Source organism: Poeciliopsis prolifica, unplaced genomic scaffold (genome assembly GCF_027474105.1).
Source record: "Poeciliopsis prolifica strain line A6 unplaced genomic scaffold, Auburn_PproV2 SCAFFOLD036, whole genome shotgun sequence".
NCBI classification, from domain to species: Eukaryota; Metazoa; Chordata; class Actinopteri; order Cyprinodontiformes; family Poeciliidae; genus Poeciliopsis; species Poeciliopsis prolifica.
The window spans coordinates 3,824,518-3,848,858 of record NW_026562411.1 but is presented as its reverse complement, the minus strand read 5'-3'; the positions used below and the strand labels follow the sequence as shown (position 1 = coordinate 3,848,858).

Here is a 24,341-nt window from a genome sequence, read left to right as displayed (position 1 = left end):
ACAAAGCCAGCACAAGAAAGCATGAACCGTAGTTTAAGAAACTTGTTTTAAGTCTGAGAAACTTTAAAATTCAAAACAAATTTGAAAAACTTAAAAGGAGCTTTTTCTGTTAATTTTCTGTTGACCCTCCGCGCCTGTAGGTGGCGCTAATCCACGTTTTACGCTGACGTCTGTGGTGGTTCCGCACCAGCAGAGGGCGCTGTCTGCTCATCCAGCGAGCGGAAAAGTCCTGAGCCTGGTGTTAGCGGAGTGGCTCGGACCTGTTAGTTTGTTTTTATTTAGTTGTTTTTGTTTACGCTTTGTGTTCTGTAAACAAGATGGCCGGCACCGCGTTGAAGAGGCTCATGGCTGAATACAAACGTGAGTAACTGAAGCTCCAGCTGGTGAGGAAAAGCGAGGTGGAAGTTCTGTTGAACCAAACTTCCATAGACATTCCACAGGTTTAACATCTTTTCTTCTCAAGGTTTTAAATTCGACACAGTTAGATGAAAAATATATTAAGATTCAAATGAAACTGACAATTTTGATCAATTCGGCATCAATTTTTTAACTTAAATGTCTCCAGAATGACACATTTAGCGATTTTATCATAATCTGTTGGTGCGACTGTTCAGCTTCATCCAGAACCTTCTTCCCTGACTGTTTATGTAACTGAGACTCAAACTGAGGTGAGATTAGAAGTGCTACAAACATTAGAAACTATAAATCTAGCCAGTAACTTAAAAAAGCTGTTAACTCTCCGATGATCTCCATGTTTGCATGAATCAAGCTTGGATCTGATGGACTCATTAATACAAGAACTGTTAAAGTCTGACTGGCAGCTGGTCACAGTCTGGCTTATTAACATCCGTTTTTTATTTATTAATACTTCCTTTCTTAATAAATTTGCCACCATGGCCTTTTTACTAAAACAATGTTTAGGAATTTATAGATTTTTTTTTGGGCCAAAATGAAGTTTATAGTTGATAATAAAGCAAGAAAGTGTATTAATTACAAAGCAAACTGTTTAAAATGTAGCATAAAAGGAAGGATTAAAAACTGTCATATTGAATAAGAGAGACACAGTTACATTTATTTCCACCTTTGGTAAAGATACTGTAAAATAAGATATGTTGGACTTTCGCTAACTTATCTTAAAATAATGATAATTTTATTTTGAAAAAGTTTTTCCAAACAGGTGCCAATTGTCTCTGGTTTTACTCTGTGAAATTCTTGGATTCATCAGTAATGTTTGCTTTTCAGAGTTGACCCTGAACCCACCTGAAGGCATCGTCGCAGGTAAGACTCTGTCTTTACATCTGAACACGTGAGCGGTTAAAAGCTTAGTTCAAGCCCTTGTGATCTGACCTTTGACCCAGAACCAAACAGGTTCTGTTCGGGTTACATTAGAACAGAACATCAGGATGAGACAATGATTGTTTTCTCCCTCTGTGTGCTCTGTAGGTCCGGCCAACGAGGAGAACTTCTTCGAATGGGAGGCGCTGATCATGTGAGTACGGGCTGGAGCCTTTTTGACCCATACATGACGGGTCGTCTCCATGGAAACCAACTGCCCTTCTTCATTTGTGTTAATCTGATTCTCACTGAGAATAATTTGACCTGAGATACTCGATGCTCATAGAACCCAAACCGATTTTATCCAACCTGTCAAACTCACCTGTTTCCAGGTGCAATGCGTCACTCTGACCAGCAGGTGGCACTGCTGATTCAGACAGCAGCTCAAAGTTGAGTCAGACGTGTTTACATTTGGATTTTATCCGATAAATCAACACAAAGTGGTGCTTGGTTGTCAAATACAGGTATTTTCTTGCCTTGAGGTTGTAATCTGTCTTTTTTTAAATTTCTTACATCATCTTCCAAGAAGAAAGAAAAAAATATATTATTTCTTTCTATTTTAAATTCTAAAAGCAGAAATAAAATGGCAGTTGTTTAAAAATATAAATATATCTCCTATGTAAATTATAATGGGTCCTTTTTCAAAAAAATCACGTGACATTTACCAACTATTTTTGCTTATTTTTTTAGTGCAAATATCTTAGTACACTGGAAATAAGACAAACCTAACATACAAAATAGGAACTTGTTATGAGACAATTTTTTAATATTCATGAAAATGTAATAGTTCTGGCTGACTATTTCACTAATAAGAAAAGAATATTTTTATCAGTGAAGTAATCTACTAGGGTCCCTTTTTATAAAAATTTAATCATTATTGATTTAAAACAAGCTCCGATATGTTGCTGAAAAGTTACTTGTTTTGTCTTATTTTCAGTGTACTAAGATATATGCAACAAAAATAAGACAAAGATACCTGGTAAGATTCTGTGTCTTTATAGTGATGACCCTTAGTTAGAATAAATCCTCTGCAGATTGATGCATCGCTGACCGGAGACTCTGCAGAGTCCGTAATGTCATTGAAAGCACCATCATTAGACATTACTCCTCCATGCTGGCGTGACAGCAGCTTCAGTCTGCCCTTCAATTTACCCCGCTGCTCATTTAAAGTCCAAGTCTACATACCGATTCAGTCTGCAGAGTGACATCACTGAGACAGCACACCTGTCATTATACCCAAGTCCTCTGTCCTTCATTGTTCTGTCTTCATTTTCTTTCTCCTACATAGAGAGGAGGTGAAGCGCTCTGCACTGCAAAAACACAAAATCTTACCAAGTGTTTTTGATCTAGTTTTTAGTGCAGATATCTTAGTACATTTGAAGTTAGAGAAACCTAACTTGTTAGTCTTATAGTTGATGAAAATGGTTTGTGTTTTTCACCACTGAGTTTTAATAGTTGTGTCTTAAAGTGAGAAATTTCAAATTGTAAATATTATATATTTATTGGTTTATTTTTTGTTCACCTTTTCAGTCTTACCAGCATCTGTATTTTATTTTATTTTATCTGTTTTAATTGACGAGTTTTGTGCTTTTAACCTCCATTAGTTGAAACTGTGAAATTTAGTACAATCCACCCTAGTTTTATATTAATTGTTGGTGTATTGTTTTTATTGTGACTTTATTAATGCTTAAATAAATATCTGAATCGGAGTTATGAGTGAAATAATTCGCCATTGGGACTAAAACTTTTTCATCAGTATTAAGGAGTTATTAACTCTAAACAAGCATCTTTTTTGCAGAAAAAGTTACAAATAGGTTGGTAATGTCATATTTCAGGTGTACTATGATATTTGCTTTGGAAACTTGACAAAAATCCCTGGTAATACTTTGTGATTTTGCAGTGTGAAGATTTGTTGCACCCAACTACTGTCCTGATAAACAGAGGATATCTGGTCAGAGATCAGTTGATGCTTTAAATAACTTCAGGGAAGTTATTTCTGAGATCAGATATTCAAACTTCAGTCCTGATTATGACTCATCATGTCATGATCAGAAACTGAAACTGAGTTCATTTAACTAAGAGCTTCTGTTTCCTGCCGCAGCGTCGCCACGTTCTCAGTGATTTTCTCTGTTTGTGTCTCAGGGGTCCAGAGGACACGTGTTTCGAAGGCGGAGTCTTCCCCGCCGTCCTCAGCTTCCCCTCAGATTATCCTCTCAGCCCTCCGAAGATGAGGTTCACCTGCGACATGTTTCACCCCAACAGTAAGTCTCGCCCAGGCTCCGCCCCCAACGGCAGGTTTTGATGCTCAGAACGACGAGTCGTGGATGAAACCAGCCGGTGTCTGGACCCTGTTATTGGACCCGTCACAACATGCCTCGTTAGCCTGCTGTCGTTAACGCCAAGATTAGTGGGCAGGAGCCATGCTGTCATGGTTCTGATTAGAGGACAGAGCGCTCGGTTCTGACCCGTCATCATGTTCTCCGCCATCATCATTATCATAATCACCATGGCCCCGAGTTGAACTGTATCTTCTGGTCCTGCATCAACATCATGAACACATGAAGAAGAAAGCTGGACCAATCAGAACCTGCAGTTTGTTCATTAGATATGATGGAATATATCGGAATGTTCATTTACCATTCATTTATTCAATCAGAACAAAAAAAAATATGACATTAAACACTCTTCATGTTTTAACTAGGGCTGAATCGATTAATTGGATTGATTGTGATTATTCGGTAAACTGTAAAATAAACTCAAAAAAGGCCATTTGCTGGAAAAAAAAACACATTCGGAGCAGTAATTATGCTAAATCGATGGAATAAAGGATTTCTAATACAATTGTTCTGCTGCTTCATCTCCTCCTCAGTCTACCCAGACGGCCGGGTGTGTATCTCCATCCTTCACGCTCCGGGTGACGACCCGATGGGATACGAGAGCAGCGCAGAGCGGTGGAGTCCGGTCCAGAGTGTGGAGAAGATCCTGCTGTCTGTGGTCAGCATGCTGGCAGGTAGAGCAGCTCACATGATCAATCAAACCGCACCACCATGTGTTTATTACTCACCTGTCACATGATTACACACATGTTAATAATTTATTTTAAAAAATCTCTAACAGGTTACGTTCACAACAGCAAGTTGATACACACCTGTCATCGAAAACACAGATAAAAACTGAAAATAATCTCACTTCTCATCTGTCACAGGATGACAAATTATCCCAGAAGTTATTGCAACAAACAATATTATTGTTGCTTTAAAATCATTTTTAAGTTGTATAATAACGTGTGAGCACATTCTCAAAGATTGATAAACTTTGTGAAAGGAAACTTTGAGAAACTCCTTCAGCTTGATAAACTAAACTAATGAACAAATAACTCCAAATATCCAAAATAAATCAACAAAAAGCAATAGAAACAACAAATACAAAACATTTGACTCAATTAAATAATCAAATGAAATTTGAGAAAGTTATATAAGAAAACTTTCTGATTTTAAAAGAAACTTGAAGGTAAATAAAATGTTCAGAAATATTAATTGTGATATTTTCTCCACTATTTCTTCCAATGTAATATCAGTAAATTTGAAAATATGGTTAAATGCAGTTACTAAGTTTGTGCAGGTTAGTGATATTTTTAAGCATGTGGATCCTGAAGAATCCTGTTTTTCAAGAACAATGTTCATTGTGATGCTGTGATAAATGAAGCCACAGTTACCTGGAAAATAATCTTTGTCTTCATCGCAATAAAACCACTAAAATATTGCAATGAGATTCTCAGTCCACGTCACACGTCTGCCATGAGGCATCGTATAGAATAAATGACTTTTCTTCCTTCTTCTTCTCCTCAGAGCCGAATGATGAGAGCGGCGCGAACGTCGATGCGTCTAAAATGTGGCGCGAGGACAGAGACCAGTTCTACAAACTAGCTCAGAAGATCGTTCGCAAGTCGCTGGGCCTGTAGAGATGACGTCATCGCGCCGCTCTGCGTGTGTGTGGCGGCGCGTCGCTCGATTACAGACTGTGGAGCATCAACACTGTTACCATGGAAACCTTCAACGCACACACACGCAGAGCTACAGTTTGATACTTCAATGAACTGACAGATCAGAGGCTGATCGGATACAGTGACATCACCAGGAGACCCAGCAGCAGCCCGTCATGGCCTCACTTCCTGTTTCCTCCCCTGCTGTTGGCTCAGATTGAAGTTTCTCAGCGGGTAGTTTGCACTTTATCTCCTCCTGGTGGTCACCGTGGTGGACTTCAGTTTGTTGGTTTTTGGTTTTTTTACGGCTGAGCTGAAGGAGTTTCTCAAAGTTTCCTTTCACAAATAGTTGATTGAAAACTAGAATTTTGAGCTCTTTGTTTCCCTGATTTCTTATTAATTTCTTTGTTGAGAAACTAAGAGCTTCTTTTTGTTTCTGTTTCTAGTGTCAAATTGATTTTAAAGCATGTTGACCTAAACTTAATAAAGCAGCGTTTCTGTTTCAGGATCTTTGGTTTATTGATCTCTGGTCACATGACAGAGGTAGAAAATATTAATTTGCAGTAATAATCATCACCTCCAGTTTTAGTTGCAGTTCAAATCCTCAAAGCATTATAACATTTTAGCTAATTAAATGTTTTTCTTTAATTGGCTAAAATTAAAGGAAAAAATATTTAATTAAAGAACTTATCAATTAGTTCATTAATTAGTTTATTAAGGAATTTAATAATCTAAATCAAAACAATGAATTTAATAAATTTGCATTTTTAATGTTTCTAATGTATAAAAATTGCTTATGTTGTTGACTTAAAAATGCAGAATGAACCACATTTTACCCGATTAATCGTCAGAATAATCGATTACTAAAATAATGGTAGACATGACCTCGGTGCGGTCACGTGACTCGGAAAGTCTCTGAGTCCAGTCGTGTCTCTGCCTGCCGGACTGGATCCACCTCCATGTTTAAACTGGGATTACTGGGATTGAAAGCTCTCAGATCCCAGTTGCTCCGTCCTGATACCCAGTTGGAACTTCACAGCTCCACATCTGAGAACACACGCTGTCATACTGGAAGACATCACACACCTGAGACAGGTGAGGGGGCGGAGCTACAGATCAGCTGCAGCTCGGCTGTTTTCCAGAGATCCTGCTGCTGCTGCTGCTTCATCTCTGAGGTTCATTTATCATCCCAGAAGGTGTGGATGTGTTACAGCTCTCACTGGAGTGACATGAAGTGAGTTGAAAACAAGGCCTCAGGGCCTCCGACCAACATGTATGAACAGGAATCGGCTCTCATATTTGCAAAATGACGCCAAAACTCCCAAACCTGCAGTCTGTCCGACAGCCAGCAGAGAGCAGTAATTCAAACCATTTTAGTTCAGTTTTCTTCTTTGGTGTATTACAGTGGATACATCTGTCTTCTGGAGTGCCACAGAGATGCCTACTATAACCACTGCTATTTGGTTCATAATGAATAAAGAATAGGATCAAGGAAGGAAAAATCTGAATCCTGATTTTAATCTCAGAATTCTGACTTTAATAATTCAGATTTTGATCTTAAAATTCTGACTTTGGTCATAAAATTCTTACTTTTTTCAGAATTGTAACTTCTGACTTTTTTCCTCAAAATTCTGATGGAAAATATTAGAAATCTGAAAAAAACAATTTTTTTTTTCCAGTCGAACTTTCTTCGGTTTAATTTAAAACATTTAGAGCTTGAACCTGGTTTCATCCTCAGATCAATCTGCTTCAAACCATTTGGATGCATCGCAATCATCATCATCTGAATCTTCCTCCTCAGGTGTGTCCAGGCAGGTGGATCACTGATCTGACATGTTTGTTCCCCAGGTGTGTTCAGGTGTTCAGCCCCCTGCAGCTCCTCCCTCTCTTTTATATTTAAATGTGGGTCGTGCGAGCTCGTCCCGCTGCAGGTGAAGCCTCTCTCTCTCCTCAGTGGGACTCCACCTGAAGATCAGCTGCAGACAGCAGCCGTCACCTGGACAGGTGGATCTCCTCAACTCTGCACAGGAATTTTAAAAATGGATCATCATCATCATCATCATCGTTCTGATTTTAGGATTTAAGGTTGAAACTGCTTTGTTTTTAAATTTTAACAGATCAGAAACATTTTAAAGATCAAAATGAAACATTTTTGTGATTGTTTTTAGATTCTCTTAAATCTGACGGGTTGACACCAGATTATTTCACCTGGACCGTTTATGACAAGGATTTACTCTTCACATCAGAAGGTCCAGAACCAGAACCACAACTGGACTTCAGGCATCATTTTTCAACCAGGTTTGACTTCATGTTACTGAAAAGTTCCAGAATCTGCTGATCTAAAGAAAGAAGGAGATAAAAACTTGTTTCAGAGCTGCTGACTTTCAGTTCTTCTCTTTCACCTTTAAGCAGATGAAAAAGTTTTACATTTCAAATATTTCCAGAGTTAACCAAAGAATCGTTTGCTTCAGTTTCATTTGATTTGCTTCAGTTTGTTTGACTCTTATGGAATTTAGAGCTTTTAAATTATTGCCTAAAAAATATAAAATCAAAAGAATTTTCTCAATAAATTCTGAACTCAACCACAAAGATGTGTTTTGTCTTCTGGTTTAGATTAAAAGAAAATATTATTTATTTTCATTACTTTTTTTTTTTAAAATTGTGAGGTTTTTTTATGTTTTATCATTATATTTTTTTTACTTCACAGTAAAAATGTGGAATATTTTGAGTAATCAGACATTAACTGGATTATTGTGTGCTAAAAGATTTTTTCACTGTAGCATTTGGCGTTTATGAGACTTTCATTCAACTTTATAGAGCGCAATAAATGAGTCAATCAATCTAGATCATGAAATATTTAATACATTTTTATAGCTCTTAAATTACAGCTGATTGTCTATCTTATTAAAATTATTATTGAATTTGTTTTGTTGGGAGACTGGAAGTTTCCTAACAAAAACTTAATTTATGCTTAATTTATTCAGAATCATCTCTGTAAACACGTAATAGGTGAAAGGTTCTCTCAGATTATTGGAAGTAAATTTCTTGCAGCTACTTCTAATTTGGCTCTTTTGTTTATTAAATACTCTACAGTTTATTTAATGGCAATAGAAGAAGATTTATTCATCTGAAACCAGAACATCTGAGCAGAATTGATTCAAAGATCTAAAAAGATGCAGCTAAACCTTTGCGTATTTTACAAACATTATGCAGTATTTGGTGAGCATTTGCTGAAAAAGACAACATACTGAGAGCCAAAATTAAGGTACAACTGCACAAAATAAATTACTAAAGGATTGCTGTGTTTTTGTATTTTAGGGAGTAAAATGTTTATTTTGCTAAAGTAATTAATTACTTGTTGGGTTTTTTTTGCATCTTTTAAAATATTTGTAAAATTGTATAAATATAGCTTAAAAGGTCAAATGAAAATCTTGTAAAATGTGACTTTTTTTATCCGATTATAGAATAATCAATGGAAAAATTGATTAAGATAATCGGAAGTTGCAAACCTGATTTTTTTTTTTTACGTTTAAATCCATCAACCTGCCTTTTTTCTTTGTGATGTTTCTCCTCTCTGAAGAAAATCCTCTCTTCATCCTCATTCATCTCTGATCCTCATCAGCATCATGACTCTGGATGATGCTGCGCTGAGTTAACCGCTAAAGAAGGCGCGATGTTGGCGTGTCGCCCCCTGCTGGTCACCTGGGCTCTGCTGGCCTCCTCAGTCCGATGCCAGAGCTGGAGGCCGTGCACAGGTAGCTTCCCAAGACACCCAGGTATCAGTGGATATTAAAGCCACTGAAGACCACAGATGGGTAGAGTTTTCTCAAATATTGTACTCAAGTAAGATTATAACTACTTCAACATATTTTTACTCAAGTGCAAGTGTCAACTGTCCAAGACTCAAGTAAGAGTAAAAAGTATTTGGAAAAAAGGCTAGTTTAGTCCTGAGTTATCAAAACATCAATCATTTGATGTTTAAAAATATTTAGAAATCAAACAGACCAAAATATAAAGTTATAAATAAATAAACACATTTATTTGTATTACCCTTTAATTTTTGAGAAAAAACACAGAAATTTTCAAAAGTTGAAAATTTTCTAGAAAAAACTCAGAAATGCTTAGTTTAATCTGAAGTTAGAGAAAAAACTTGGACTTTAGACTTTTACAAGAGTTTAGACTTTTGGACTCAAAATTTTTTGACTTCCAAAATTTCTTAGATTATTGTAAAAATGTCTGGGGTTTTGTTTCACTCACATTTTCAACTTCTGGAGCTCAGAAGTTTCTGTTTTTTTGTATAAAAAATATTTAGATTAATCTCAAAATTTCTGAAGTTTTTGGCAGAAATTTTCTACTTTTTTTTCTATCTACAATGGCCTTTAACACCAGAGTCGGCCATTTTGTTCGGCTCGTCATCTCTCTCTTTGCACTGGAGCAGGGGCGGAGCGTCGGAGGGCGCGGCCCCCCGGCAGGGCCTAGAGGGAGCCGGATGGGAGACAGAATATGACTTTTACTCTTACATTCAACTTTATGACACACAAAATTACAAGTGGATCATTCATATTGTCTCCAAGTGTATTCTGGGTAAAGCTTGTCACCAGCCATTCGTCATCATTATCATTTGGCAACAGATTTCAAACAGCTAGAGCGTTTCTACAGACTAAGTTAACATGAGTGGAGCTCCATGGAGCGGCAAAGTGAAAAGAATGGTAAAATAGAACAACAGGTAGCAACTCTGACATTATTTACTAAGTGTGAGTTAACTGTAGACTGTAAACTATATCAGCCCAGCTTAGCTAACGTCCCTTGTCTCTCTGTCGGTGGTACAGAGGTGATGTCAGAGACTGAAGGCTGAGTTGTAGTCGCTTCCAACAGTTCAGGTTGAGCGTTTTTCAGTCAAGACAGCAGTATGGCGTTTATAGTCAAGGTTTACATTGCAGCCGCCTGGAAGAGCATCTTCCAGATCGTCCAGTTTGTGTGAACGCCGTTGCGTGTGCGATCCGCGCCGAGTTCCAAAGATCCACGTTGTTTCATCATCAGTAACCTGATGTTTCTCTTGTTCTCTTGGTTTGTTGTACTTCATGTCAGTTAAATTATCATGAGTTTTATTATTTGGGTGTAGGACCCGGGCGTTAGCCCCGCCCCCGGCCCGATGTCGACTCGTTCCTCTAGTGCACTGGAGGATGATTGTTTACAGCGCAGGCAATTTCTGGCAAGCTTCATAGCATCAAACTGGTGAAAACGTTATTGACTGGATAAAGTTTAAAACTTGAGCTTTGAGTAATCAGTCCAGACCCTCTGTACGAAGCAAATATTGTAGAACGAGAGGCTGTTTTTTTTATCAGGCTAATTAAAACCTCGAATCTATAATTCAAACTACTGAAGACTAAAAATCATGAACCAAATGTTCTCTAAGGTGGATCGTCCTCTGCCTTTTTTTCATGTAGCTCAGACGTTTCTGGTGCTTTGCCTCTTTGAAATGTGAGCTGTGTTTCTGAACTTGTCGTCCCCTCCCTTCATTCATCCTGCATTGATCTGGTGCTGCACCAAAACACACAGACGGCCTCAGAGGAGCTTAAAGGGGAATTCCAGCTGAAACTGATGTTGGATAAAACAAGATTTATCCTCCCTCGGCCTCCTTTACATCTACTGCTGTTTAAGACGGAGATAAACCGGCAACGCCGGTTCATCTCACTCTGCAATAGTTATGTAATCATAGAGTCTTTAATTAAAATATCAACCTGCAGTGAATTTACTGACTTATTGTCAAGAATCAATATTTATGTACTCCTGGTTTGCCTTTTGCCATTTTTCTGTGCATTTCTCTAAACTTTTCCGCTTTATAAATTGTTACCTTTTCTCTGTTTGTCCTGATTTTCTCTCAGCACAAAGAGCCATGAATAAATGCTGCAGCAGCAAACATTGCAGTGATTTATCATTGTGATGTTTATCTGTGGGGACAGGAAGTTGAAACTCTGTTTCTGTTTTTAGATCCTGCAGCATCAAACAGAGGAACTCATCTACCTCTGAGCTGATAAAACAAATTAAATCTGATGTCAATGATACGGATCAATCTGAGAGAAGGCCGACTCGTTTAGCATTTATCAGCCTCTGTTGGAGGAAACTGATCTGGACCTGGTTTTAGTTTCCTGTAGCTGCTGGTTTCACTTCACCTCTATGAAAATCAGCTTCCAGGGATCTGAAATGACCAGCAGCAGATAATCTGTCCACATCTAATCAGGATTTATTTTTGGCTCTAACAGTTTCCAAAACACCAATGATTCTAATCAACAACAACCTGAAAACCAGGAAGCTGCTGCCTCCCAGGCTTGGACACATTGGAGTGAGGAGGTTGAAAACTAAGTGGGAAAACGTCACTGAAATATTCCAGTTTTATCTATGTGAACCAGAGATTATGCAGCAATTATAAATTGATCTGAAAATATGGTTTACCAATACTGTATAAAGCTTGAAGGATCCTTTCTAGGAAAAACTTCTTACCTTTCTAAAGTCTATTAGTTCTTTGCTCCAACTTGACTTCATCTGGCTGTGCCTTGGCTGCGGAAATTATGATTCACCATTTGAAAAGTTACACAATCGAAGATTAGCAGCAACAATGTCAGTTATTTAGCCTGTAATAAATGTAATTAGCAAGATAAATATTTAGTTAACAAGCTAAATATTTAGTTGGAAGCTACATATTTGGTGTGCTAATGAAAAATGACAAAAACATTTAACTTGAATATCAATGTTTAGTTAGCTTTCTAAGTATTAACTCCAAAATAAAACTAAATATTAAATTGAATCTGAATGTTTATTTAGCAAACTAAATATTTATCTTCAAACTAAGTATTTAGCTTGCAAGTGAAATATTTAGCTTCACACTTAAATATTTAGCATCTGAAAAATCTAGTTATCAAGATAAATATTCTAATTAAATATTTAGTTTGAAACTATGACATTTATAAATGAATAAATAACATTGTGTTAAGCAACTCAAATTATTGCTGTAATGAGAAATGTTTTGTTTTAATCAGCAGTAAAGCTGGTTTACTGCTGGTTTCTGTTTTTCGGAGTGAATCTCAGCTCCAGATCCGACTAACGCCGTGTTTTCCCCTCAGATCTGCGCCCTATTGACCTCCTGTCCAAAGCCCTGCCACGCCCTGGACAAGCCACGCCCACTCAGGTAGGAAGCCAGACGAAACGGAGCTTAAACACATTTATATGACCAATGTTCTGTGCCAACAGGTGCAGATGGTTCAGTCCAGAGGGTCCAGAGGAATCAGGCTAACCGGCACCGAACCGACTGCTCTGAGTTTTACTGCCTCACAGATATTCACCAACTGTGACTATTTTCCTTCTGAGTTCTCGTTGGTGGCCACCATGAAGATACAGAGACTGAGGAAGAAGGTAAACATCACAGAATCTGGACTGATCCGATCCTCTCTAGTCCATCTCAGAACCTAACCTGCTTTCTTTCTCTCCTTTTTTAGACGAATCAGTACATCTTCTCTGTGATGAAGGAGGGATCCGAGTCGTTGCTGCTGGGGCTTCGTGTCTCTGAGAACCGTCTCCACCTTCTGACTTCTCCCCCTGGTGGTGGAGGACGGAGAAGGATCAGCTTCAAAAACGTCAGATTGGACGACAACAGATGGCACACTGTGGTTCTGGCTGTGACCGGTCCTTACGCCACGCTGACTGTTGACTGTGGACCACCTGTGGAAATGTGAGTCTCTGGTTGGTTTTAATTGTTCAGGGTGGTTAGAACCAGTGCAAACCAGTTCAGATCTGTTTAAATAAGTTTAGGTTGGTTCAACCCATAGACTAGTACCGTTGAACACAAAGATTTCTTTAAAAATTCAACTCATTTTACAAAACTTGCCATTAGTAAACCAGATCCAAGCTCTGTCAGCCTTATGAACTGGTTTCCTGTCTCTCAGTAAACAGGTCCAGACCTTCCCCAGTACTCTGAGCACCAGAGGATCCAGGTTCATCATCGGTAGCAGGGGCCACTGGAGGGGCCGCTTCTCTGTGAGTCTATGATCAGAATCAGAACCAGATCGTTTCCCCTGTAGAATCACACCGGTTCTTTTGTGTTTAGGGTCTACTTCGTCAGCTGGTTCTTCTTCCAGGCTCAGATGCGACACCCAGACTTTGTCCCAACTCTGAACCCAGTCTGGCAGAGCTCTCTGTCCCGCAGGTCCTCAAAACCTCCCCGCTCCAAACGGACCAGCAGGGCTCAGTTTATCCATACGGTAAGAAGAAAAACCAGCAGCGCATACAGATCTTTATTAAATCAGCACAGTTGATCTCACGACAGAAGAAACCTTGATACAGTTTAAAGTTTTGACCCTCAATTACAGCATCAACTATGGTGGCCATGATCCAACATTACTTCATCTAATGCTTTGTCTACTCTGATGAAGATTCTCTCTTCTCAGCATGCTGAATGCTTGAAACTGACAGGTTCTCCTTGTTTCTGATTAATTATGCTGATAACTTTCAGTCTATTTCAAAGCACCGATTGAGATTTAAAGTGTAGCTAAAGATGTACTCTTGCTAAATTAACAACTTTTTTCACTATACTTGAGGACTCTTCAGTCTCCTCTAGTGACTGAAATAGTGATTAGTGACACTATGAGCTGTTGGAGACATTGGTGACAACATGTGAGGCACCAATTGCTCTGTAGCTTCTGTCCTGAGTGAGGCGCATTGAGACAGCTTTAGGCAGAATGTTGCAGAGTTAAACAAATTTACACAAAAATATTACAAAAAAACATAAGTGGCATTCGAAAGAACCAGTTTCAACTTGAATTGGGGTTTAATTACTTTTACAGTCAGTTAAACTTCCAGTCAGTTAAAAATAATAATAAAAAAAGAAATATTCAGACTCAGAATAATAGAGCGACTTTCACATAATTTATCCTAATAAACATGCACTATTCATCTAAGAGCACACACAGTCAACTAATTAAAACAATCACCAGACTTGATGTTATACATCAATTCCTTAATTTCTTTGCATTTACATCCACCAAACACAAGTTGCCATAAGCTAGCATAAAACAGGACTACAGAAACCTGCCATAAGCTAGCATAAAACAGGACTACAGAAACCTTGACAGCATCTTTAAAAACTCTTCCATCAAATTTTTATTTTGATTCAATGCTGGAAAAACTGATGCCTGCAGATTCAGGAGGAACCGAACTCACCTGTCTCACCTGTTAGACTGAGAAGCTGAATATTTGTCCTCAGTGTTTCCGTACTTTCACTGTTTGCAGTTTAAACTTGGAGCTGTGATGCCATCAGTGATTCAGTAACCTGAGCTCCAGGCTGACAGCAGAAGAACAGTTTGTTCATCAGCTTCAGGCTCTGCTGGCTTCTGCTGGGATTTGTAGTTCTGCTGAAGCTGGGTGTCTGCTCAGGATTCCTAGATGAACTTCAAGTTCAGGAATGTTTTGGGGCAGACATTTTGGTTTAGTAAAGCTTAATATGAATTGAAGGTTTGTCCCTCTGTTTGATGTGAGTTTCTGTGGCGACAGGCAGGTGAGGACAAGTACAGGTGCCTTGGTCAGGACGTCTGCTGAGGAGCAGGCTCACCTTTTCCTTTCTTTTCTTTATTTTAATCTGTCTGATCTCAGCTCTGTTGTGTCTCAGTTGATGAATCTCCTTGATTGATTAGTCAATAACGATCACAGACATATTTCAGACATCTTCCTGGGTTTTTCTTCCAGGCTCACGATGACAGAGTTAATAAAGTTCAGCTGATTGAAGTTCAGCACCGATCCTGTCAGACTCATCATGACTCATGGTTTACATAAAGCCGCCCGAAGTGCGTCTTAATTTATGTACCTGCCTGCAGCTGAGCGAGCCGTTCAAGCTGCAATCGCCTGAACTTGACCTTAGATTTCTAAAGGGAACGCCACCAGAGATCACGTTTTTATGATCCATGAAAGAGTTTAATCTACCCTCAGCTTTACAACCAAAAACACACCCAATCCTAGAAAAACCTCAACCCACAGAGAGTTGGAACGCACCGCTGTAAGGTTTTTTTATTTCACTAGAGGCAGCAGGACAATGCAGTCCTGCATTTCAGGTTTGGAAATATTTGGGAAAACATTGCGATTGGGAAAAATTAGCGTAAATAATGCAGTCTAAAAATGTTGCTGTGACTAACAATTTCTTGAGTCACAGAGATGTTCAGAGGTCCTCCAGCTAATAAATCAAGTTACTCAAAGAAAGACTGGAGGTGGGTTGCATTTTTCTTATTCTCCAGAAACATTCAAGGAATATAAAGGAACTTTTGAGAGGAGACTGCAGAAACCTTACTGTGCAGAAAATAAGCCTGATGTTAATCTTGTCCAGAAGCATTGTCCTTTTCTCTTCATTTTGGGACATAATAATCCTCAATGATAGAACCGTTTTTAGATGTTCAGAGAAAACATGGGAACCTTGAAAAATGGGAAAACTGCACAGCGTCATAGCTTCAATGGGAAGTTATTAGAGATTTATGTTCCTTGGGTTTAGTTCTGCACCAGATTGAACCTCTTGTTTTGTTTCCCTTGCAGAGGCTGAGGCCAGAGTGACAGCAGGCGATCGTCCTCCATGTTCAGGCCCAGAGAAAGGTCAGCTGTGGTTCAACGTTCGGAAGAAAGGTCTGTTCATCTGTGACGGGATGATGTGGCGGACGCTCATGCAGGGTGAGTCTGACTGGATCACACTTCACAGAACCTCACACTGGCTTTGTTTCCATTGACCTTACCTTTAATTTGCACAAATTGGAATTATAAAAATAGTTCATACTTAAAAACTGTGGTTTTTATGAAAATAATTACAATTTGTCGTCCATTGCTGCTGTTGGAGTATGTCAGTTGTGCGTTAGATTTATGGACGCACAGCTTTGTATTCACGCTGAAAACGCGTGAAAACAAAGGTTCCGGCCTAAACCTATTTAAATATTTTTTAATTTAAAATGCTTAATTAAGTCCCAACCCTAGTTATTTCACACGTCATAAATTATTGTTTGCTTAATGATTCGTTTATGAGGTTCGCTAATTTAATAATAACGTAAAACAAGTAAATTGGTTTTCTTTGCAGATAAAGAGCGTCTGGACTATGTGGAGGACTACCAGGACCTCTACACCCGCTCAGAAACCTTGGATGTGGAGCTTTTCTCCATCCCGTCTGAAGGCCTGTTCATGGCTGCAGCCAACAGGTATCGAAACCAGAACCAGAACCAGAACCCCTCGACAACAGGTCTGAAGAAACTGAAGGTCTTTAGTCTTCACGGTAACAGTTTTGTGTGTTCTTCCAGGGATTCCCGACCCGGTTCTGGTATTTACAAATGGATTAATGGGTCATTCCAGCTATATCAGAACATCAGCACTCAGGAAGCTCAAGCCTGGAAATATTTCACCATCGATGACAAGGTGGGAGTCACTTAAACACAACAAATGTCCGCGGTAACGTCAAGTTCGAGAAGAGTGCTGTCGTAGAAACTTTACCTGGTCCCAGAAAGAGTTCAGTGCTTATTTGGGTGACCTGTGATCATGTGACCTGTGAAGGTGTGTCCAGGCCTCCTGTGTTCTCATTGTGTTGGCGTGTTTGCTCTTAGAGGAGCACAGGTGTTAACACAAAGCTCTGCAGGTATTCACAGCAGCTGTGCACCAGCAGACCTGGACTGAAAGTAAAGATCCTAGAGAGGAAAGATCTTTAATTCAAAGAACCACAGATCCATGTTTGTCCCGGAGTTCTTTAGTCAATTCAAATCCATTGGATGGATCCACGTCTCTTTGCGTGAATCTGATTTTTTTGTGTTTTATAATCCCTAAGCTGCTCTGATGGTTTTGTTTTTCTTTTTAGTCCTTTGCGGGGTTTTTACCTACATTTTTCATGTCTCAGGGGGAATCTTGGCTGTTTAATTACCTCCCACCAAAGGCTTAATCTTTTCCCAAGATTAAGTCGAGTTCCTAGAAGGTTTTTTTAGCTGTGGATGTGGTGACCAAACTATAAAATGCCTACAGGCATCTTCTCCATCATCCATTGTCAATTTACAAATGTACACAAACAACCATTGCCTGGTTGTGTAGACCCACTAAAAGACCCACTAAAAGTCCTTCAGCATGTCCTCTACAAAGTCCTCTAGATAATCAGGCATTGTATTAAATAATTGCTGTGCAATAGATCGTGTTTTGCTTCTTCCACCCTTCAGGTTTTCCTGGTGGTGGCGGACATGCAGAAGGCAGAACCTGAGCTGTCGACCATCTACCGGTGGAATCGTCGGCAGAAACGTTTCCTTCGCTATCAGACTCTGGAGACTCACTCTGCTCGGGACTGGGAGGCCTTTCAGATCCACAACAGCAGCTTCCTGGTGGTGGCCAATCACATGCGAGGTGAGCTGGAGCAAAACATCCAAAAGTAAGGTGTCCCTCATGTGAGACAGTTTGATGAAGTTTTGAAGCAATAATGGCTTTTGTCTTCACTTTGGATGTAACTACCCACTTCTAACACAAGAAGACAATGATTTTAGCGACATTCATCAGTCTGTTAATAGAAGAATTTCTGCATCTTTATCGCTGTACGACTGTACTGACATGAAGCACATTTTATTTCTTCATCAGAGCGTTTTCTGAAACATGTTATATCCCTGAGCCCTCTGTAATCAGACGTGTTAAATAACAAGCTGCAGTGTGGTCAGGTTCCTGTGTCTCTGCTGGTGAACTGTAACAGGATCAGAGATGCAGATCGTTCTGCGGCAAGATCGTTCGTTAAGAGCTTCAAAACATGACTATTTGATGTGAGGAAAGTCGTGGTTTTTCAGCTGATAAAACACTTTGGAGTTCAGAGAGTGCTGCTATCTCCTGGCTTGTGGACCTGCAGCCACTTCAAACACACCTCCATCTGCACGCTCAAATGTTTCCTGTGGAGATAAAAACAAACTCACTGCCCCAACAGATTGTTTGTGATCTGAGAGGAAAGAATGCAGGTGAACTGGGATCAGATCATAAACTGTAGAACACCGTCTGAGACTCATCCGCACACAGTCTGAGAAAGCTTCAGTTCAACTAGAACTCCAGAAAGAGTCCCAGTACTACCAGTTAGGATACCAACCATCATTGTAAGATAGTTTTGGTAACACAGAACCACAAACTAGTCAATGTTCCATCCAGAAGGTTCATGAGAAGTACAGGGAAGACACAACTCCTATTTGTTCCTCTTAGCAGTGAACGTTTTATGTTGATTTTTGATGATGGACTGATAAACCATGACAATTGATAGAATAATCATAGTTTTTTTTTTTTTTTATCTCAACCCCTCGTGTGTGGATGTTAAAGAGGCAAGATAAAATACAGATTTTAATCATCAGTACATCTGCATATGTGAGATATGATGAAACCATGTGAACTGATAACCAGACCAGAGCATGACTCTGCAAAGATAAGGGGACCAAGTACTCAACCTTGGAGTACGCCCTATCAGAGATGGCAACTCGAATTGCACTCAGATCACAAAACCAAGACTTCAGATTTGACTTAAAATGACCAAGTCCAGAAAACACCAAAGGGCTTCCCACTACATTCAGTCATTCACCCATTCATGCACATATTCACACGCTGATGGTGGCAAGTTACCGGATAGTAGCCACAGCTGCCCAGGAGCAGTCAAATTAAACTGACTGCCTTAAGGACTTAGAACTTGACTTGAACTTGCCCCCCCAAAACTGAGACATGACATGGACTTGCACCAGAAAAGAACTGGGATTTGACTTGGACCTGAAACATTTGAATACCTTGTACCAGGATTTGCTCATAAAAGTCTTAGGAATTTGAATTTGCTCCTTAAAGATTTAAGTCTTAACTTGCCCCTCAAAAACTGAGACTTGACTTGGATTTCCCTTTTAAAGTAGTGAGACTTCACTTACACTTTCCCCTCAAAGACTTGGAAACAATGATTTGTGAACATTTCTGCTTTCTATGCTCAGATGGGATGTTAATGTTTATTTTTAACCACTTTTTTATAACATCAACTTGTACATCAATAGATCATAACAGAAAAAAACAATATTTTAAAGTTTTAAGGACAGACTTTTACCATTATTAACCACCAGAGGGCGAAATGTTTGTCTTCAGTTGTTAATATGAGGATCTATGCCTATCTGTGTCCTCAGCCAAAGACTCCAACCATAACATCCACAGTGTGATCTACAGGTGGAACCCTGACACAAAGGTGAGATTCTGGCCTAATGTCAATATGAGAAGATGTCCAACACTCTGTATTCATGATATTTGTCTTTTTGTCCTGCTGTCCTCCAGCTGTTTGAGGTGAACCAGACTCTGTCCACGTCTGGAGCCTATGACTGGGAGTTCTTCACCATCGGCCCGTATTATTTTCTAGTGGTGGCGAACACCTTCAACGGTCAGAACACCACCATCAGCTCCACCATCTACGTCTGGTTGGACGGGTGTTTCCGGAGCTTCCAGAACATCACGGTCAGTGTTGAGACGTGGCTTTGGATCAGAGCTGCAGTCATTTCATTCCACGTCAGATGAAACTGACTTTTTACCTTTAGCACCCTCTAGTGGTGACGTTTAGACATGAACGGTTGAGATTCTTGTGGCAGAGATAATGCGATTACACAAAAATACTGAGTGACACACTTCAGCTTTATTCTTGTGTTCAGACTCTCAGGCACTTCCTGTTGTTCAACCCTCCAGAAATCTGATTTTGATCCAGTTTATATATGAATCAAGTTACAACGGAAAGGTTTATGTCCAGATCTGAACTTCAGTCAAGAGATACAAATAAAAAAATCAGGTTCCATTAAGAACCCGTTTTACTCTGGAGCACCTTGAAGAACCACCTGCTGGTCTGATGGGTCTTCACTCCAGCAGCAGATGCCTGTTTTTCCTTCACCCCGTCTATAATAAACCTCCTCAAGCCGCAGTAAAACGTTTTAATGCGATGACAGAAGTCAGAACATGAAACAGAAACATAAAAATGAGCAGCAGATTTTATAGAAATACATTTTAATCTGTGCCTGCTGATGATGATGAAAAGGAAAGTTCAGGAAACCAGGAGTGAGTAATTAATGAGAGAGGGAGAGGGGATTTTCCAGCTGAAGACTGAAGAGAGACTTTTACTGCTTTTTTTAAAACCACAAAAACACATTAAATCCTCCTGCTGTGTAATTTAACCTCTTCCAGTAGCACACAGGTGACACATGATTACCAAAAAACACATCTCACTCTGCAACTAATTTTTCTGAACAGATTAGTTATCATTTCATTGCTACACAAGAAATTCAAGCGTCAGCATTTTTTAAAAAGTTAAGAAAATATTGGGGGTTTTATTAAAATATCCAAACTAACCTGAGAATTAGATTCAGTTTTGTAATCAAAAATTAATGACATACACACAAAATGTCAAACGTTTAAAGATTATTAAGCTTCTCATATATGATTTTAATAAAACTGGATGGGTCTTTTCCATATAATCCACATAATTTATAACAAAATTCCAGTTTCTTCTGTTCCCAGGGACTTTTTTGGAGCTTTTGTCTCAGATTAAATAAATGTGTCATTTTCTCATAATGATATAATGAGCTGTAGTTGTTTTAATCAGTCACATTTTCCTTAAAAACACCTACAATCAGATTCTCTCTCGTGTTCACTTAAGGAACCTGCAACAGCTTGTCTAACATTTGATTTTAGGAAGGAAATACTGATGAGAAATAAAGTCAGAGTATTTTTTCCCCCATACAAGTCCCAATTTTCTGATTTTGATTAATTTTATATTCTCTCTTTTCTAAAAAAAAAAAAAAAAAAAAATTTACAAATGAACAAAAATATTTTTAATGATTTCAATAACAAAAAATGTGTTGTTATCTTACCAGAAAAAACTACTTCAAATTCTGAGAAGAGTCGTTTTAAATTTTAAAGATGTTAACTGAATCCGTTGCAACGACTTCAGTTCTTTTCCTACACAGTTCTTATGTAATCAATTCAAACTCCAGCTACTGGTAAAAATTTAGTGAGTTAAAAAATAAAGTATTTCTAATATTAAGTATAATCTGTAAAACCAATAACAAAGTATAATTTTACCAGATTCTCCACATTCCTCAATTTAATTTTTTCATATTTTTGTGTTGGAGTTCTCATAAAATTCTAAACTTTTGTAGCCTGATCCTGACTCAAAGTCCAAATAAACAGAAGCAGAAAAACTCACTTATCAAACAAGATGACGTGACTCATGTATTTAAAAATAAAAAAATTCAGATATTCCAAAAACTTCTCTATAAAATATTTCCTTCATCCCTTGGCAGACGGTTGGAGCGACGGATTGGGAGATGTTCCAGATCGACGGCAGGTTCTTCCTCGCCGTCGCCAACAGTCAGCAGTTCTCCAGGAAATCCCAGAGTTTCTACAACATCAACTCCACCGTGTACGAGCTGAACATGTTCACCCAGACCTTCCTCCGCTTCCAGGACATCCCGACTCACAGGTCAGCCCACCAAACTTACTACCTGTTGTCTTTACCTGCTCTGCTTGACATATTACAAAATAAAGCTTTGCACATCACTCTCCATTACCATTTTTTACCTGTCCTCTTTCTGATTTGTTAGTGTTCATTATTCCTTCACCATTTGTTGTTCTTTGGCTGTTTTGGCTCATTACACAAAATCTTACCAAGTATTTCTGTCTTGTTTCTAGTCCAATTGTCTTAGTACTATTTCCACTGGCAGAGTTTTTCACTTATAACATGGCTTCCCATGTTATGTTATAATAATCTGCTAATGATGAAACTAGTATTCTTCTATAAAAGTCTAAAATGAAAGATGATTAACCCTTTAAAGTGATTATGACTGTTTTTGTTGTTTTTGTGTTCAGCGCTCTTGACTGGGAGTTCTTCACCATCGGAGACGAGAAGTTCCTGGTTGTGGCGAACTCTTATGATGGCAGTTCATACTCTGTGAACAGCGTCGTCTACAGGTGAGTGAAGTTCATTCATGCCTGTGCAGGGTTGTATCTGACTTCATGTGACGAACTGTGTGTGTGTGTGTGTGTGTTTTCCAGGTGGCAGGGCTACGAAGGCTTCGTCCCGGTCCACAGTCTGCCCACCTTTGGCTGCAGAGACTGGGAACACTTCACCACTGAGCAGGGCTCCTTCCTCTTCTACTCCAGCGCCACCTCCAGGCTCAGTAAGGTTTTCAGACTCAGAACCTACTGAGAGGTTCTGATTGGATCAGACGGATGACATCACATCACTGAGGGCGGGGCTTCAGGAGGAATTTCCTCTCTTTCAGCTGCAACCTCAAACTCTGAAGAAAAATATTTATAAAAGAAGCACTTTGTTAAACAAACTAAATTATGATAAGCTCTGCAGACAGAACTGATTCAGATTGCAGATTTATTCTTAATGTTTTTCACACTGAACATTTTTTATGCTACTAATATATATCCGTCAGTTATTGGTAAGTTAACAGTTTTATTTGACAGAAAATCAAATATAAACCAATAGATCTAAAAAAAAAAATCTATTTTTAAAAAGCAGTAAATTAGGAGGCTAAAAGCTGAAAATATTTTCTTCTTTTTGTTTCTATTTTTGAGATATGAGGTTGTTTAGGCTCAAGTGAAGTTTATTTATGTTTTTGTCTTTGAATCAAACCTATTTATAAGCACTTTTGTGGAGTTTGTACAGAAACGTGGTGCATACTAAAAAGGATAAAAATTATTTTCACAAATAAATCCCAATGAATAAAATGGTAGGTACACATAATTTGAAAACATTTCCCTTATCTATCCCAATCAATGGACTCCATCCACATCGGGGAATTGATATTTAGTTTGGAACAGTGCCAGATTGTGGTCCGTTTCCAGTCATTTTTTTCATTTGAATGAATGAAACTTGAACTAGGCCAACTCTAATATTAAAATTATATTATTTATCCTGAAGGGATATTAAATAACTCACATCATCCAAGTATCTTCAAAGAGTTGCTGTGGATAGTGATGATATGGAAAAGAAGGATCTCTGGTAGCAGTCGGTCTTTCAGCGAATCTGAAGACACCTCTGAATGAAGACTGTTGCTTTCTGACATTTTCTTGACTTTCTTGATATGCTAGTAGTTACATTTCTGAGCAGCAGGGAAAATATTTAACCTCATAAGTGTCACCAATTGGTCAGTAATTTCAGAAATTGTTTCCTCATTCTTGAAGCATTTGAAGTATTTTGTAAAAATAGTACTGGAGATGTGCTACTTTTTACTAAGTGAAATTTCTTTGGGTGTGGTTGTTCATCAGCCTTAGACCTCTGCTGCCTTCTGTAAGTTTCTCTGTTCAATCATATGCAAATCTACACTGAAATGTTCTCTTAGGTATGAAATTGATGACTTAATGAAATTTGTTTATATAAATTATGTTAAATATTAGAATTAATGGTGCCTAAAAATGAATTTCTGTTCTATCATAGACTCTTTCTTTGGCCCTGTTTCAGTCTGTCCTGTTGTTGTTTTTATTGCATTTATTTATTGATTTGTGTTTTTGCTGCAGGACAGTAAACTCACTACTATTTGTTGTTATTTTGTAATAAACATAATTTTCTCCTCAGGTTGTAAAAGAGCTACTGTAAAGAAAAGAAATTCTGAATTTATTTTCAAGTAACTTTTTCTGTGATACATTTTCTGTGCTATATTTAAAGTGAGTGTAATATTTTGATAAGATGAATCAACTTTTTAATTGAACTGTTTTTATTTTATTTTGAAATTCTATAATTTATCAAATGTTTTTTTTTAAACCAATGTTAATATTTGTTATGTTCTTTTCTGTAGCTACTGTTTGGTGTCAACTGAAGATGCATTTTGGAAACATTTTTTAATTAAATAAAGGTTTTAAAGTTAATGTTTTTTGTTGGAATAATTTGTCACAAATGGAGGCAGTAAGAAGTTTATTTTTGATGGAGATTTGTGCCTCTTTAAATTGTATTTATGACTCTGTTTCTTCAATAAGTTACATTGAAACCACAGTG

General features: G+C 38.4%; 2 protein-coding genes across 2 annotated transcripts; both read left to right on the top strand.

Annotated features, from left to right (window-relative positions):
• Positions 1–183: 183 nt before the first annotated feature.
• Positions 184–5,820, top strand: ube2g2 (ubiquitin-conjugating enzyme E2G 2 (UBC7 homolog, yeast)). Its single transcript, XM_055053012.1, has 6 exons — positions 184–360; positions 1,243–1,278; positions 1,444–1,489; positions 3,478–3,596; positions 4,205–4,345; positions 5,184–5,820. The coding sequence occupies exons 1-6, from the start codon at positions 318–320 to the stop codon at positions 5,294–5,296; spliced, it is 498 nt and encodes a 165-aa protein (XP_054908987.1). The 5' UTR covers positions 184–317; the 3' UTR covers positions 5,297–5,820.
• A 3,160-nt stretch (positions 5,821–8,980) lies between these two features.
• LOC129374536 (thrombospondin-type laminin G domain and EAR repeat-containing protein-like) lies at positions 8,981–22,634 on the top strand. The gene is made up of 15 exons (XM_055053006.1): positions 8,981–9,072; positions 12,439–12,503; positions 12,566–12,727; positions 12,811–13,043; positions 13,258–13,348; positions 13,419–13,572; positions 15,887–16,018; positions 16,416–16,533; positions 16,633–16,747; positions 17,530–17,710; positions 19,492–19,544; positions 19,631–19,807; positions 21,640–21,818; positions 22,205–22,306; positions 22,391–22,634. Exons 1-15 carry the CDS (start codon positions 8,991–8,993, stop codon positions 22,542–22,544), a joined length of 1,998 nt encoding a protein of 665 aa, XP_054908981.1. The 5' UTR covers positions 8,981–8,990; the 3' UTR covers positions 22,545–22,634.
• The last annotated feature ends 1,707 nt before the right edge of the window (positions 22,635–24,341 follow it).

What these genes read in the sequence shown, in the direction of transcription:
- ube2g2 (XM_055053012.1), top strand. Translation starts at nt 318, where the DNA reads ATGGCCGGCACCGCGTTGAAGAGGCTCATGGCTGAATACAAAC. An exon ending in GCTCATGGCTGAATACAAAC is followed by an intron (nt 361 to 1,242) that starts GTGAGTAACTGA and finishes TTTGCTTTTCAG; the next exon opens with AGTTGACCCTGAACCCACCT. An exon ending in CGACATGTTTCACCCCAACA is followed by an intron (nt 3,597 to 4,204) that starts GTAAGTCTCGCC and finishes TCTCCTCCTCAG; the next exon opens with TCTACCCAGACGGCCGGGTG.
- LOC129374536 (XM_055053006.1), top strand. Translation starts at nt 8,991, where the DNA reads ATGTTGGCGTGTCGCCCCCTGCTGGTCACCTGGGCTCTGCTGGCCTCC. An exon ending in TGTGGACCACCTGTGGAAAT is followed by an intron (nt 13,044 to 13,257) that starts GTGAGTCTCTGG and finishes CCTGTCTCTCAG; the next exon opens with TAAACAGGTCCAGACCTTCC. An exon ending in TTCATGGCTGCAGCCAACAG is followed by an intron (nt 16,534 to 16,632) that starts GTATCGAAACCA and finishes GTGTTCTTCCAG; the next exon opens with GGATTCCCGACCCGGTTCTG.